The sequence below is a fragment of the Tachysurus vachellii genome, chromosome 2 (genome assembly GCF_030014155.1).
Source record: "Tachysurus vachellii isolate PV-2020 chromosome 2, HZAU_Pvac_v1, whole genome shotgun sequence".
In the NCBI taxonomy this organism is placed as follows: Eukaryota; Metazoa; Chordata; class Actinopteri; order Siluriformes; family Bagridae; genus Tachysurus; species Tachysurus vachellii.
Window position 1 is genome coordinate 37,705,721 of NC_083461.1, and position 17,599 is coordinate 37,723,319.

At 40.2% G+C, this 17,599-nt stretch overlaps 1 protein-coding gene across 1 annotated transcript in view; it reads right to left on the reverse strand.

Annotated features, from left to right (window-relative positions):
• LOC132841917 (C-type lectin domain family 4 member M-like) overlaps positions 1 to 17,599 on the reverse strand; it is a 107,622-nt gene that overhangs the window by 45,877 nt on the left and 44,146 nt on the right. Inside the window, exons 6-7 of the mRNA XM_060864566.1 lie at positions 15,818 to 15,988; positions 1,731 to 1,817 (exon numbers count right to left, since the gene is read on the reverse strand). Coding sequence (XP_060720549.1) covers positions 1,731 to 1,817; positions 15,818 to 15,988 — 258 coding nt within the window. The remainder of the gene's footprint in view (positions 1 to 1,730; positions 1,818 to 15,817; positions 15,989 to 17,599) is intronic.

Consider the following 17,599-nt stretch of genomic DNA (forward strand, 5'->3'; position numbering starts at 1 on the left):
TTCAAAATTATTGGGTGCCTAATTTCTTTGAAGAAAACACAACTGAATCGTGTTCACATTTAGTTTCAAATATTTGAATGCTTAGGAACTCAGTGACTGGGGTTATTCTATATAAGTTATAAAAATGACTTTATCAGATGCATCAGACAGGAGAGGTTTTATTGCTCTGTTCCAAATTATACGACACAAAATAAGCTATTTTTGATTTTGGTGCATAAGAATAACAACATCAACATTAACATATATAAAAATCATATCATTCTTTTACAGGTTGCATTACTGCCTAATGACACTCCTAGAACCATGAATATTTTCTGATAGATTCATAGCAAGAGAGCAAATAAACAGTTTCTTTAATCACTGTCCATATGTAATAATCCGGTATTTGAACTCCAGCCCACCAGGGACACATTAATATTACATTAATAAAAACAAAAAAAAAACATGGATTATTCTTGATAAATTACACATTGATCTTACACCCTTGTATTCTGCCTTTTTGTTCTTTGGATGTTTGAATACATTTGTGCTGAGTGTGAAAAGGTGTGACAAAGGTCCCAAAAGTTTCAGAACACAAGCGTCTCAACAATCACACCCTTAAATAACATACTTGTAAGTATATATTCCTTGCAGATCTGCATAGTTTCACATACACAGTGCAAAAAGAACTTAATAGATTGGGAGTAAACAGCTGTGTAGACTCAAGAAAACAAATTTATCAATTAGACTAATTTGAAAAAAAAATGCTTCAGTTTGCTAGGGAGAATAAACATCGGATGCTGGAGTAAGAGGATAAAGGTCATGTGGTCTGATGAGTACCCTGTTCTGAAGTGATGGGCGCATCTGTGTAATAAGAGAGCCAGCTGAAGCGACCCATCATGCCTAGTACCTACCACACAAGCCTGTAGGGGCAATGTTATGATCTGGGCTTGCTTTAGATCATAAAATTGAAGCTCGTAACATTGAAGCAGAAGGAATCCCAAATCATAACACTGAAGCTGAAGCAAGCCCAAATCATAACATTGAAGCAGAAGGATGCCCAAATCATAACATTGAAGCTGAAGTAAGCCCAAATCGTAACATTGCCCCTACAGGCTTGTGTGGTAGGGACTAGGCATGATGGGTCGCTTCAGCTGGCTCTCTTATTACACGGATGCGCCCATCACTTCAGAACAGAGTACTCATCAGACCACATGACCTTTATCCTCTTACTCCAGCATCCAATGTTTGATCCAGTGTTATGATCTGGGCTTGCCTCAGTTGGTCAGGTCTAGGTTCAGCAACATTATGTGCCCAAAAAATGAGATCAGCTGATTGAATATACCGAATGGCCAGATTTTTCCATCTGTGTAACTTTTTCTTCCCTGATGATATACAGTAGGCATGCTCCAAGATGACAATGACTGTATTCATCAAGCTAACATTATAAAATAGTGGTTAAGGGAGCATGAGACATCAGAGCACCAGACCTTAACCCCACTGAGAATTTTTGGAATGTCCTGGAGAGGAACTTTGAAGAGGTCTGACATTCTTTACACTGACCATCTTTACTGCATTACTCACCCAAATCAGTCAAATTCTTATTAAATTCATTGTTTTGCTTCAGTAACTGGTCTTTTAGCTATTTATTCGTAATGTTCTATTTGGTCGGTCAACAGTTTTTCAAATCAGTCAAATTCTTCTGAAATTCATTTTGCTTCTGTAACTGGTTTTTCAGATCTTCATTCAACTTGATGAAACTGGTCTGTAACTGTTTGTTCTCTATTGTCAAGTTGTTGTGATTGGTCTCCAGCTTGGCTTGTTCTGTACTAAGGTTGCTGAATTTGGTCCACAGCACTATGATGGAAGTCAGCAGGAGAAAACACAGCAGCAGCAAACACACTGTAGTCAGTCTGTAAAGTTTCCCCCCTGCCAGGTTGATTCCTGATACTACAGAGAAATGTAGTAAAAGTAAATGTAAGTAGAAAGTAAGTAGAAAAGTAATCATTTTAAAATTTGTACATCAGTTAATCAAAATTCAAACTGTGAAGAAACATGTTGGTACTCCAGCAAATACATACCAAAGATGAATTTAGAAGTTCACATACACCTTGGTAAAATACATTTAAATGTATTTTCTGACACAATTCCTGACATTGTTTGTCTTGGATCAGTTAGAATCACTGTTTTATTTTAAGATTGTGAAACGTCAGAATAAGAGAGAGAATTCCCATTCCCATAGAGAGAATGATTTATTTCAGTTTTTATTTCTTTCATCACGTTCCCAGTGGGTCAGAAAGTTACATATATTTTGTAAGTATTTGGTAGAATTGCCTTTAAATTGTTTAATGTAGGTAACATATTTTGGGTAGCAAGCAAGCAAAGGATAAAAAGAATGGCCCATTCCTATACACAGAACAGCTGTAACTTTTGAACTTTTTAGTTCTGTCCACTATATACATTGTCGCTTGTTCAAAGTTTGTGAACCCATTAGAAATTTCAGGATTTTTGCATAAATATGACCCAAAACATCATCAGATTTTCTGAAGTCCCAAATGCAGACAAAGTGAACCCAATCAAACAGATCAGACAAATATATTATACTTAATTTTTTTATTCAGGAAAATGTTCCAATACTATATCTGTGAGAGGCAAAATTAAGTGAACCTCTAGGTTTAGTATTTAATTTCAAGGTAATATCAACAATCAGGCCTATTTTATTTAAAGAACAGAGATATATCAAAGTTTGATGTTCATGGCGTGTTTGTGGAAGCGGATCATTGCAAAAAGAATGGAGATTTCTGAGGACTTCAGAAACAGAGATATTGTTGCTCATCAGGCTGGAAAAGGTTTCAAAATCATTTCTAAAGAGTTTGGATTTGAAAGCTCTATAGTCAGATAGATTCTGTACAAATGGAGGAAATTTAAGAAGTGGTCAACCAACAAAGGTCTCTCAAAATGCAAGACATGTAGTAGTCTGTTGGGTCAGAAAGGAATACAGCTTAACTTCTAAGCAACTAAAAGCCTATTTCACTTTGGCTTATGTTAATGAGTCTGCCATCAGGTGAACAATGAACATCCTCGATGTGCAGGGTAGAGTTGCAAGGAGAAAACCACAACTCCACAAAGATCAAGTGGACAAGCCAGCAGACTATTGGAAACAATGAATTCTAGCATAAGAACCTTATACCTTTTATGAAACATGGTAGTGGTCGTATCATGCTTTGGGCCTGTATTGCTGCATCTGGGCCAGGACAGCTTGCCATCATTGATGGAACAATGAATTCAGAATTATGCCAGTAAACATTAAATGAAAAAGGCAAGACATCTGTTCATGAACTGAATCTCATGACAAAATGGGTTATACACCAAGACAATGATCACAAGAACCCAAGTCTGTCTACCAAAGAATAATTTTATATATATATATATAAAATGGCGTATTTTTTTGAGTTATTAATCATTGTATCGTTAAAGTTGTTATTATACCTTATATTGCTATCATATACTGTTGTGTACCAACATTAACACAACATTTCCCCAAAGTCACGTTTTATCGGACATACAAGCTTTATGACTTGGGAGCAGGGAGATACGAGATTATGCTGTCATTGATAAGAATGGTACGGACACAGACGTCACTCCTGCCAGCTGTGTTTAATAAAGTCTGTGGTCACGTTGAGCCTTTTGACAAGAGACAAGGTTTCAATAATTAACCAAAGCTAATGACTGTAGTTACATATATCTTTCTAAACTTTATTTTAAAGGTTTAAGAGCTATAAGTGATGCAATACAAAACACGTTAAGCTGATTAGGCTGTCTAATAGGTGGAAATTAGTCTAATCTGCTCGCAAACTTACCTTCATGGCTCACGGGTTTCTTTCTGCACAGAAGCATTACAGCTATCGATTTTTAACAAAACAGACCTACTCAAATGTATCTAACCTAACTATTTTCACTTGTTAGTGTCCAAAAAACATGTTCAACATGTGTTTTACATGCACAGTGCCAAGAGAGGTATTGTCTATAAGTAGGCTGATTTAAAGTCAGTAAAATAATAATAAAAACAATAATTTAATAGTGGTATCCAAAACATTCAATATAATTCAAATATTATATTATAAAAAAACATTTTAAAACGTCAATGAACATGTATAATAAGCAGTAATAAATAGTAATAAATAGATATTTAAAACACATCGATAAAATCATAGTTAAAGGAATAGTTCACCCAAAAAATAAAATTAATAAAGGTCAAATTATCGTTTCGCTATGTTATACGGCATGTTTACTTATAATAACGAGGCAAAAAGCCAACCAGCTTGCTTAAAGTGATGAGCATGACGGCAAAGGCAGCTACTTGTTGAACATAACGGTTTGCCTTGACATTGAAACATACAATCCTATCTTATCTGCAATGCACAGGGTTTAGTCCGCGTTGCAGTGGATTGTCTTGCGCTAAATTCCTGTCCTCAGACGAGCACCAGAACTAGCGGGGGTCAAGATTTTTTTTCTTTGAGCCCCACGAAAATCACTTTAGATATCACTTTAAGACGTGTTGATTCATTGCGACTCTTAATATTTAGGAGAAATATGCTGTGAAGCTCTCCCACGGAGTGAAGAAAAGGTGGAGTTACGAGGTTTCTCAGACAGTTGAAGTGTCCAATGGAGTTAAGAGATTTGCGCTCAAGCTATTTTCAAGGCTTTAGATTGGTTAATAACTTGTAAAAATAACAGACCCACGTGGGGACTGACCAATAGTATCGATATGTGAAAAATATGAAATTGACAAAATTTGGACATACGAGGTTTCCGCCCGACAGCGACGATATATAAAACTCATATACAGTATATATATATCGATTTATATATATATATAGATTTATATATATATATATATGTGTGTGTGTGTGTGTGTGTATGTATATATATATATATACATATAGCAGAGTGAACAAGATAAATTGTTTGTTCGGTCACGTGATAAGTGAATAAATTATATAAAGGCAGGTTTCGGGGTCATACCTCTTGTGGGACCCCATTCATTTTTTCCCCAGGTATGTGCGTGTGTAACCGCGTGGTAACCTGTCCAGCAAACTTTATATGCGTGCTTACTCATGTGCTCTGTTTAACACTATAGGACAATATTGTCCCGGCCGTTGTTGGTGTGGGCTTTCTGCTATCTCAGTGTGCGTTGGCATCCAGTTTGTGAACAACAAACGTCAATCTAGTGAAGATGATCGCGTTTAGTGTGAGTTATAACTGCTAATCGCTGGTACGTATTATTTTGGTCCCTGTTTGCAGTGGTTTATTTATTTATTTTTAATAACATACTGTTACATGCTCAGCAGGTTGATCTGGTTGCCCAACCACTTTCTGAGGGATGAGAGGGTTAAGTCCATGGGTATGACTGCGCTGCTGTTTTGCCTCCGAGAATACTGTTGCGGGTCGCTCTGACTCCAACTCGGCACAATGGGGCTTCACGCCATGCACTGGTATTTTAGTCGGCAGCTCTGTGTTTGTTTTATGTCCACTCTTCCCTCTGCTGAGGCGTTTAATGGCGAGTCACTTAGTAGATGTCTTAGTTTTGTTTTTTTATTTATTTAATGTGGTTACTTGTCTTAATACTCCTCTCCGTGTATTTCGTTTGTTTTCTTTGATGTATGTGATTTAATATCATTATTAGTTTGCCCTTGGTCCTGCTCGAATGGAAGTATGCATTATTAAACCTGCATGTACAAAATTTGTATCAGTGATAGTAAATCTAGTAAATCTGCATGTACTAACTATTGTTAATTGATACAGTACCATCTCATACTGTCAACAAGTAGGTCTTTCGCCCTCTTTGAATCTGGGCCATTGGGATGTGGTAGCTCAGTGGTTAAGGTGTTGGGCTACTGACAGGAAGGTCATGGGCTCGATCCCCAGGTCTACCAGGCCCTTAACCCTCAGTTGCTCAGTTGTAAGTCACTCTGGATAAGGGTGTCTGCTAAATGCCGTAAATGTAATTTATGTAATGGTTTCATTATTGATTAGTTTTGTTATTTTGTTTGATTTATATTGTGAGTATATTTAATTTATAGAGAGGAATTTCTGTTTTGTTTTGGTTTTGTAATGTTGATTTGCTTTTGCATTTAATTTGTTTTGTTTGAGTTTACTTTTGATATACTTGTGTTGGGTGGGTCGTCTTTGAGGGGGAGGAAGTAATTGCTGTACCTATCGAGGGTGACTTTTACACTGTGTGCTGTGTTTGATGTGTACCTTCCACACGTGTGAGTGGTTTGGCTTTACACTGTGTTTGTGTTATCTCCTCGTTCTCTTGAAAGGCCTAGTCATTTAAAGTATGTTTTCTGTTCTGTGTATTTGATTTTGTGTTATAAGTGACTGAAGATTTTACATTCTTTTTGAGAATCATAATCTTGCACAAACTGTAAAAATAAAGGTTTATTGTGTTATTCTCATGCCCTTTGTCTCTTGCTCATCATTAGGTAACGAACCTGTGTCCTTTTGGGACTGTTCCCCTCATAAGGGGTGGCGTAGTCGAATGTTGTGCCCCTAGGGGCCTTTTGTGGTGTTTTATAAATCTTTAACCTAGAATTGTTACACTCTTTCCCCTACCGCTCTGCTACATATACTGTATATATGTGTGTGTGTGTGTGTGTGTTAAACTCACAGTTAAACAGTTAAACCCATACCTATACGAAATAAAACCTGCATAAAAACATCTTTAATGGCTTCAGCATGGTTATGTGACAGCGGCACCAATGCCACCACATGCAAGCCAAACAATTTCATTCCTCGCCCCCAAAAAGTGAGTTACACATCGGATCTAAGGCTTGTGTTTGCTTCCTTCTCTCTACACTCCTCTGTCAAGTCCACTTCCACTGGACTCTTCAAGACCCTTCCCGACTTATAGTACCTTCTTTAAATAAAAGCACTTCTAGCACTTTTTCACTGATCCCCTGACAGTTAATAACTATTAATTGTTCCTTCTGAGAATTAAACTGCCTCTTCCAGTGCAGGCAGCTCCAGAATTGCTCCAGAATCCACCACTGCAACTGAAAAGGGAATTTCCTGGTCTGGATTGGCCAAGCAGGACCTCTGCCATTCCTTTATCTCAGTGTTTAGCTTTTCTATACTTTCTTTACAAAACATAAAATACATTCTCAAAAAGATACCAAGTGTTTAATAAGTGGGGACATGGTGGAGGGAATTTCCTTTATGGGACGACATTCATACCTGGACAACTCTTTAACAGTCATTTCATCAGAAATATAGGGAGGGTCATTGGACAACATAACTGTTTTTGACCAGGAACTGAGGGGTAAAACCATTTTAAGTTTGTTATTTATAACTATTCCACACTACAAATTGCACCATTCATGCTGTAGGCAAAGACAATTTTCTCATGACCCAACAGATAAGCACACTTCGCTAGGCTTACACAACACAACTTGTACACCATGGAGGAGTCACCACACACTTCATGCTACTCACTCTTGCTCTGTCTGTGTGTGTATGAGAGAGAGAGAAAAGTTTAAATAAATGCAAAAAATCGCCAAGATGCCAATCACAGAAAGAAAGTCAGGGGGAGGGGAGAGAAAGAGAGAGAGCTAGACTGAGGTAACGTTACAACTATTAGTGCTACCACAAACCTTTTTTCCCCATATCTTGATGATCATTTAAAAACATACAGAAAATGGTAGATTTAAACACATTGCTTTGTGTCCATATAATTTTTATATCTTTTACTGCTGTAGTTAGTCCTTATAAACACACTTGTACCGGTATATGATGTCTAAAACTACATTCAGATTGGCTGACTGAAGGCTGTCTGACGTGACTAGGTGTGTTGCTGTTTCCTGTTTCCTGTTTTATTTATTTATTTTAATACTTGCAACAGGCCACAAATGTGATCAATGTGTTACTGACATTCTGTGAAGACCCTTTAAGCAGAAAGACTTTAATGCAGAAGTGTCACATGTCCCTACATAGTCATGAGAGCTACACTTGTTGGAGAGGCTTATCGTGCATGTCCGTCACCACCCAGAAGCAGCCAACACGAAAGTAGCATCTTGAGAGAAAAACCATGCTCTGAGCTGTGACTGTTAGCCTTTGAATCGTGTGAAGTGGTATGTGCATGACTAATTGTGAGTGGTACTTAGAGTGTGTATTAAACATTTCCTGACAGTTATAGTAGCTGTTCAAATAATGATTAGCATGCAAGTGCTGTTACTGTTTACTCCAAGTGATAGCACTAATGCTAAGCTTTGTGTGTGTTTATTACTAGCAGTAAGCTGTTAGTTGATGTTTATCTGAATTCCCTTTCGAGGGCACTCGACGCTGCATCAGGGCTGATGCTATGGGAATGCTTCTGTCTGAAGCTCTGTGTGCACACACGCCAATTCAGCTTCTTTTTCTTCAGGAAGCGCTCTGTTTATGTGTGTCAATTGTCTGTCCTGTCTAGTGGAGGGAAAGATATATATATATACAAGGTTCTAGGCCTCAGGTTGAATCCAGAAAAGTGTGTGCTTTCTCCTTCTCAGCAAACCACCTTTCATGGGTTAGTTTGGGACTCCAACATGATGCGGGCAGCATCTTGTCAGCAGTGAAAGCTATTCGGCTAGGCCAAGGCCTCTCTGTCACGAGGCACAGAGTGTGCTCGGCCTCATGTCGGCAGCAGCCAATGTAATCCCTTTGGGTGTGCTCAACATGAGGCCATTCCAACTCTGGCTCAGGGGTGCGGGCTTTCATCCTTACAGACATCCCCTCAGGGTTATAAGGGTTATGTGCTGTGGACTTCGTACCCTTCTTATGTGGAACAGACCCCGGTTCCTGGCCTTGGGTCCCACTCTAGGGGCAAGTCACTGTTGCAGGACTTTTTCGACGGACACCTAGCTTTCGAGCTGGGGAGTGGCCTTGGATGGCCGCGCTGTTCAGGGTCTATAGGAGGGCCCCTATCTCTCATAGTACATAAATTGCCTGAAGATGAGGACTGTGTTTCTAGCATTGAAACACTTTCTCCCACACCTCAGCGGCTGCCATGTCTACTGACAGACAGCACTGCGGTGGTGTCCAATATCAATCTTCAGGGTGGTCTGGGTTCACACTCCATGTTCAGTTTGGCGCAGCAGATTCTGCTCTGGGCAGAGACCAGGTTCCTTTTGCTTTCGGGACATGTAAATCGAGAGGCAGACATCCTGTCGAGGCAGGTGCTGAGGCCCAGGGAGTGGCGTCTCCACCCCCATGTGGTGGAGTGAATTTGGCAGATTTTTCACCGGGCGGAAGTGGATCTGTTTGCATCCAAGGAGTCGACCCCCTGTCCGCTGCGGTTTTTCCTCTCTCATCTGGCCCCTTTGGGCCTGGATGCCTTGGTATGGATGTGGCCGAGTCTCCTTCTGTATGCCTTCCCTCCCCAGTAGCTCTGCTCTTGCAAGTCCTAGCCAGAGTGCACCACGACCAAGTCAACCTTCTCCTAGTTGCCCCTCATTGGCCTTCTTGAATTTGGTTCATGGACCTAGTCTCCCTCCTGTACGGCACTCCATGCAAGATTCCCATCAGGAATGATCTCTCTCAGGCACAGGGGCAATCCTACACCCCCACCCTGAGATGTGGAAGCTTTGCTTCTGGCCCCTGAGGGGACCAGTTCCTAGTCTTAGAGGTATGTCTCTTATCTGAGGTGACAGAGACTCTCTAGTGTGATGAACACTGTCAGGATCCAGTTCACTGACTGCTTGGTAAAAGTGGGGATGTGGTAGCCTAGTGGTTAAGGTGCTGGACTACGGCTCGGAAGGTTGTGAGTTCGATACCCAGGTCCACCAGGCTTCCACTGCTGGGCCCCTGAGCCTGACCCTTAAAACTCAGTTGTAGAAAATTTTGTAAATTTTAATACATAAATGTTGTAAATGTAATGTAAATGGGCTGGAGTTACTGCAGTCTTGCTTTTCTTGGGGCCTGTCCCCATCTGCTTTAAAGGTGTATGTGGCTGCAATCACTGCCAACCACAAACCTGTTTTTGGGGTCTCCTTGGCTAGGCACCCTCTGATCTCTTGCTTTCTGCATGGTGTCAGGTGGCTGAGGCCTTCCTGTAGACCACACGTTCCTTTTTGGGACCTCTCTATGGTCCAGGAGGGACTGCTGGAAGCCCACTTTGAGCCCATGGAGTCAGCCTCTGGGAAGTTTCTGACCCTGAAATTGGCTCTGCTCCTAGCCTTGGCCTCTCTGAAAAGAGTGGGTGATTTGCAGGCCCTGTCGATCACCCCCGCCTGCCTAGAATTTGCCCCTGGCATGTCCAAGGCTATTCTGCAGCCCAGGGCAGGATATATCCCTAAAGTGCCCAGGATGGCGGGTTGTCTAGTCATCCTGCAGGCCTACTGTCCCCCGCCCCATGAGTTGGCAGGACATGAAAGGCTGAGTTTGCTTTGCCCAGTAAGGGCCTTGAGGACTTATGTCCGCTGCTCTAGCTTGTTGCATAACTCCTCCACCCTTTTTGTCTGTTTTGGGGGCTGGAATAGGGGTAATCGGGTTTTCATACAGTGCCTTGCACACTGGGTAGTGGAAGCCATTACTCAGGCCTATAAGGTGTGTGGTCTTGCCTCACCTTTTGGCATCAGTGCTCACTGTACTAGGGGTATCGCCTTGCACAGTGCCTTGGCCAGGGGTGTCCCCCTTCAAGATATTTGTGCTGTGGCAGGTTGGTCCTCTCTGCACACCTTTATCAGGTTCTATAACTTAGACTTGGACCCCACTCCAGGGTCCCAGGTGCTACAGGGCCATTGATGTTCTGTTCCCAGTCTGCTCATGCTCTATCACAGCTTCTGGCACAGTCATCGACTGGTGCGTGGTGGTATGTGTATTGGCGTTCCCATAGCATCAGCCCTGACACAGCATTGAGTTCCCTTGAAAAGGAATTATACCAGGTTACCTATGTAACCCGGTTCCCTAAGAAGGGAACGAAACGCTGCATCGCTGACCACGCCCTGGGCATCCTCTCGCACTTCTTTCAGACAAATAGAAGCTAATGTGATGTAGATGCCCTTATATGGACTTACTGGCACGTAATCACTTCATCACGTGTCCTTCCCGAGCCATTAAATTGGCATGTGTGCACACAGAGCTTCAGACACAACTTCCTCAAATTAGCATTCCCATAGCGTCAGCCCTGACGCAGCGTCTCATTCCCTTCTCAGGGAACCGGGTTACATACAGTACGTAACCTGGTGTAGTTATATCTGATAAGTGCTTTCGGTGTCTGAGCTGCATTACTGATTACTGACATAAGCCTGCTGGTTATGCTTTTGTGACATGCAGCACCATATTTAAGTGAGTACTGTTTGTTTGAGCCTTATTTGTCACCTTAATGCCTGAGGGTTATTGTTGTGTATGTTAACGTACCTATGAAACATCCTATTGATTGTTATGTTCTTTCCTGCTCTTTTCTTTTATAGAACTAAGCCAAATGGCACCTCATCATATCATATCATACTACTCCGTACCACATTACTACACCCATCTGCATCTACATGCCCTCCTCCATAAACTGTGTACCTGTGTTCTGACCGACACTGAGGGATAGTACAGTATTAGAATACAGTCCTGAGATACAACCTTCCAAACTTCCCAGCAATACTGTAGTTCTTCATCTGCACTAGTCCTCTTTCTCCCTATATGATCTGTACTCAAAGATTCAGTTCAGTCAACAGAGCCTTCCAGGTAAAAGTGTTCTTGTGTGCCCTACTGTTGCATTCTTCTGACTTTTCTCTCCGTTATGTTCTGACAAATCAGATAGAGGAATGGGGACTGCTTTTTGCGTACCATCTCGATTAACCAGACCTGAAGTGGGCTATTAATGCACCCCAATGCAGCATGATCAGCACTTCCACTCACTAACATTCAGCAATCCTGGCTGCCCAGATCCCTGGTGTACCTGTAACAGAGCCCTGAAAATGCTGGGGCAACAGTGTTCAAGGTAGTATGCATTGATGGATTTAGGGTGCAACCAGAATTTGATCCACCAATGTTTTTTGTTTTTTTGTCACAGTCTTGTGATGCATATGCTCTGATTCTTGCTTATTAAGCCTGCATATAAGTCTGCTCACTGTTCCCAATTCAGATTTTGGATTCTTATAGCTATGGGAGAACCGGGAGAATCAAAAATTTAGCGAGGCATCCCTCTGGCAGGTCAGGGGGAGAAGTGCATGAGTTGTTATCAGAACTAGCCACCACTGGATGCTTTCACTGATTATGCCATATATCACCAGATCTTCCTGAAAATTAATTGTCTCCTGTTGCTTTGCCACCATTAGCCATATAGGCATGAATGTAGTAAATAATAGCAAAGAATGCAAATGAAGATTCATATGATTACTATATTCAGTAAAAATTAACCCAATGAAAACATGTTAATGAATATCTGACTTTTGCATACTCCATGGCAAAAGTGATGGTATAAGCTGTAAATATACTTATTAAACATATACTTATTAAACACTTCCCTGTTGCTAGTCATTGTATGTGTTTCTGTTTCATGTTAGCCTGGTGTTCTGCCTAGTCTTGCCTACCTGTCTGTTTTCCTGTTTCTTGTTTTGTTTATTAAATGTTTGACTGCAATTGGATCCTCACTCGCCTTTGCCTCATCACGACAACACCTCAGAAAATCTTCTACCACTTATCCGAACTATCTCGGGTCACGGGGAGCCTGTGCCTATCTCAGGCATCATAGGGCATCAAGGCAGGATACACCCTGGACGGAGTGCCAACCCATCGCAGGGCACACACACACTCTCATTCACTAATGCAATCACACACTACAGACAATTTTCCAGGAATGCCAATCAACCTACCATGCATGTCTTTGGACTGAGGGAGGAAACCGGAGTACCCAGAGGAAACCCCCGAGGCATGAGGAGAACATGCAAACTCCACACACACAAGACAGAGGCAGGAATCGAACCCCCAACCCTGGAGGTGTGAGGCGAACGTAATAGATATATAGTATTTAAAATTTTCAATTAATATTTTTTTAATTAACTGTAAACTTTATTTGTGTATATTTTATTTTTATCATTATATATATAATGCTATTTTAATTGATATTGATATTAATATAATTGATATTTAATTGACTAATTGATATTTTATACCCTTAATATCAGCTCATATATTACCATACTCATCGAGGTTAGAGAGATTTAAAGAATAAAGTATAACACTGGTAGACACGAGCAAGAGTAAAAAGGTTACACAATTTATTGTGCTCAGCTGCGCAGCAGGACCCAAAACTCCACATGTAGCATGAGGGATGAAGGACCACGATCATTGATTACATCAAGGTTTTATAGACAGAACTCAAGAAAACAGAAGATATGTAAAAGCAAAACATCAATCATTGGCTCAAAATTACTGCATGCATCTCCTGACCAAGCTAATCTGACCAGGCCAAGGTCTTCTAGAAGACCTATTGGACATTGTTTATGGACAATTCGTCCCCAGTCCCTACTGCCCTTGTAATAATCTTAACAAAACCTACTGATGACGATGTCAGTCTCTGGTCATGACACACACAGGGTACAAGCATAGAAGGACAAAGCCTGATGAACATCTTAAGATTAGAAATTTCCACCACATCATCTACTGTTGTTCTTTGGAAGTTTGAGTACATTTGCGCTGAGTTGGAAAAGGTGTACATTTGATTCCTTGTAAACAAATAGTTCTAAATACTGTATAAAACATAAAGGTTTCAGAACACAGGTGTATCAAAAATCAGACCTTCAAATTATACACTTGTAAGTATACATTCCTTGTAGATCTGCATAGTTTTACATGATGGGACTTGAGAATACAACGACAGTGGCTAATAGTTACAGCTGTATTTCTGTATTTTCAGTGTAAATCTGTTTTCTGTCAAATTTCTTATATAATAAAGCATTAACTGAACTACTCCATAAGCACAGCTTGATTTCTGAATATTGTATCATTTCACTATACTTAATTATTTAGTAAGCATAACTTTCTCACAGACCCATAATTGTTTAAATGAACATGGCATGTCATTCCACATCTTACTTTCTTGTCTACCAATCTCAACACAGTCTTCATCATCTTCATTATTCGGTTCCCCCTTAGCCCAGTACCTAAAACACAGAATTTAGAAAGAAAAGGTTCATTGTTTAGTTTCTTCAATTCCACATATTTAAATCAACCAAACTGCTTGTGTTTACTGAGATTTTTAAACAGCATAGCACCAATATACAGTCATATAATATGATCACCAATATGGCCAGCAGTATGATCATAAGAGATAAAATTATATTATCTTAGTATTTAGTTCAATCAACAGATATGTGCCTTGTACCTGTAGCACAGTAAAATGGGAAGATATTTAGGAATAAAGACAGATGAACAAAAGTCTCTTACGCAGTGGTCAGTGGTGTACCATCCACCCATTTCCACACCCCCTCTGTGTCTCTGTCACTCAGACCAATCCAAGCCTTTTTGCTGCCCAGCATTTTAGTAAGGAAATCCTGAAGAGAAATATATACAATATCAAAGTATTTCTCTCTTTCTGTAATCTGATGTATATATTATAGCACAATGTGAAATGCAGAAACTCAGTTCTTCTCCCTCTCTCTTTCTCACTCACATGTTCCTCTCGGCTGTTTATGACCATCAGGTCTTCTCCTCTCTCTCTGCAGTACTTTCTACTCTCTTCCCAGTCTTTTGTATCAGAAGAGATGTAAATACGGGACTTGAAATTCTGCCACACTACAATAAAAAGTGAAATTGATCACACAGAATGAGACATTTAGGTCTTTAAAGTGTGTCAAGGACATATTTAACATTTAAACTGTGTACATCTTTATTCAGAACTTAGATGCAATTACACACACAAGCACTATTCAGAAGTTACATACGTGGCATTGTACATTACACCTTTGGCGTTGTAACCAATTTATCTGATAAAGCAAAGTAAGGAAATGATTTTAACCCTCTAACACCTATTGTATCATATTTTTGTAACATATGTTTCTGAGACCTCTGCACTATGGGACTTGTCTTCTGCTCCTGGGAATATATCCCCTTTTTACTTCTACTGTCAAATTATTGGCTTGAATTTAGCAATTTGAAAAAAAAAAAAATAAGGATCATGATTAGAGATCACAAACATTTGGTGAAAACAAATTGTAAAAATCAGTAGAAATCATGGATATGTTTAATAGTGACAGTAAGAGCATTTCAAAATGCATAATGTGAAGATAAGTCAAGGGATTTGGGAGTAAATAGCTATGTAGACTTAAGAAAACCTTTTATCAAATTAGCCAGTGCTGTGAACAGTCCACCACCTTAACCACCACCACCCAGTTCAGACCATATTTGGCATGTGCTGATGAAGACTTTCCATTGTTGTTAATGCAACTGTGGATAGAAGTAAATGTTATGACATTTAAAACAATGCCGTGGCAAAAATGTGCCAAAATCAATGTGTGTGACTTTTTTGGCCAGGTAGAGTACATAAAACAGAATCCAGCATAGAACTTAAGCTAGAGTGTTGGAAAACTCTTGCACCCAAAGGTAAAGCAGACAGTGAATGAATTTGCTCTCAGTAACAGATGGCAGAAAATAAGCGTGCCATGCTGTGCTACCAGTGTGCTTGATGATGAAAATGGTGTAAATCACTGTGAATACTTGCCAGACCATGATAAGCCCCTTGTGGCCTGGAACATTTTTATTGCCCTAGTAGTTCCTAACAATAATCCATGTTCTCTGACATTTCTTATCCATAGATTCTGTTACAAACTTTGACCATTTAAACAGCATGTACTCACCCAAATCAGTTAACTTCTTCTGAAATTCATCATTTTGCTTCTGTAACTGGTCTCTTTCTTTAGTCAGGGTGTTGTAACTGGTCTGTAACTGATCTCTTTGTTTAGCCAGGGTGTGGTGACTGGTCTGTAACTGGTCTTTCTCTATAGTCAGGTTCTTGTGACTGGTCTCCAGCTTAGCTTTTTCTCTACTAAGGATGCTAAATTTGATCCACAGCATTGTGAGGGTAGTCAGCAGGAGAAAACACAGCAGCAGCAAACAGACTGTAGTCACTTTGTAACATTTCTTCTCTGCAGGGTTGTTTCCTGTAACTACATGTAACGGAGTTAAAAAGAACATTAATACCAATTATATTCATGGTGTTGAATTACATGAAATTAGATGATAAATTAAGTCAAGTGGTGTTTTGGCGCCCCTAGTGGTTAACGCATTGCAGACATTTATTATTTTGTCACCTGAATGACAGGTGCGACAGCCTATTGGCTGCCTCTCGGGTTGTATTTCAGGCATAGTTTACGTCACCTGGGTACGCATCGTACAATCATTGTTGTGTGTGGGTGTGTGCGTGCAGCTCGCGGGAGGTATGTATCTAGCTGTTTGGCTAATGTTGCTGCTAGTGTCTGTGCCCTATTTAAGTGTGTATATTTGTTTATAGCCAGGTTATGGTCACGATTGGTACGACATTGCTGTTGGGTACAGGCCGTCCTTCACTCCAGTTGTGTGTGCTCTAGATCGCCTGCATATTTGCAGTTCGTCGATTATATATAAAGCTGTGAATAACTGAACCCGTGTGTTTAGCGACCTACTTCCGGGTATCTAGTCCTTTGAGCATTATTGGGGTGGTGTCTTTGACTGATTTTATTAACTTTTGTCCATTTTAGTGCATCTGCTCGTGAGCACTTCGTTACTGTGGACTGCAGGGCAAATGCTCCTTAGACAGCGTTAAGACTGCACTGTTTGTTCTGCTGCTATTTTTACGACTGTGACCGTTTGTATTTGATTATTACTTTCTGGCTTTGTTCGTTTCTGTTTTTCACGCTCATGCTGGTGGGTTAGGTGAAGGGTGGGTAGTCCGAGCCGTCATTTAAAGCGAGCTGTACCGTTCACGGTGCCTGCTTAGCTCCACCGGCTGTTATATTGCCACCAGCAGCGTGTTTGTTTTGTTTATCTATTTTTTTGCTTTTTTTTTTGATCTGTGCTCTTCCTAAGGACGGCGTGGAAAAATCAGGTAATCTCATACCTGGGAAGATTAAGGTTTTTTTTGTTTGTTTTGTTTAATGTTGATTTGAGTATTTTTGCTGAAAGTTCTTTTCACCTTTTAAGTTTTTGTTCTTTGTAACTTGGTTTTTTTTTGTATTTCATGTGATTTAATTTGAAGCCTGCTGTTTTCAATTGTATTGTTTGCTTTATTTCTTCTTTCTGGTTTTGTTATTCTCTTTAACCTCTTGCTGCTCCATGGCATGTCTAGGTTCATGAGCTTTTGGCACGCACAAACCTAGTTGAGTCTTTACATCTCTCTGTCTGACCCTTGTGGCCAGTAAATTGTCCATTGTTGTTCCCCTTCATGGTTTGAACTTATTCTAATGCAAGTTGTTGTATTGCATATGAGTTGAACTAATTGTTTTTATTTTTTAATTTCTCTTTTTTTCTTTTTTTTGTTTTGTTTATTTCAGGAGCTGAAGGCCCCAGTGAGGGAAGCTAGCTGTCTTGGCCCTGTGGTGGTGGTGTTTCTCTCACAGAGTGTTTTTGCCATTGATATCTGCGTCTTCCTCACTTAGAGTGGGTGTGGTGTGAGTGT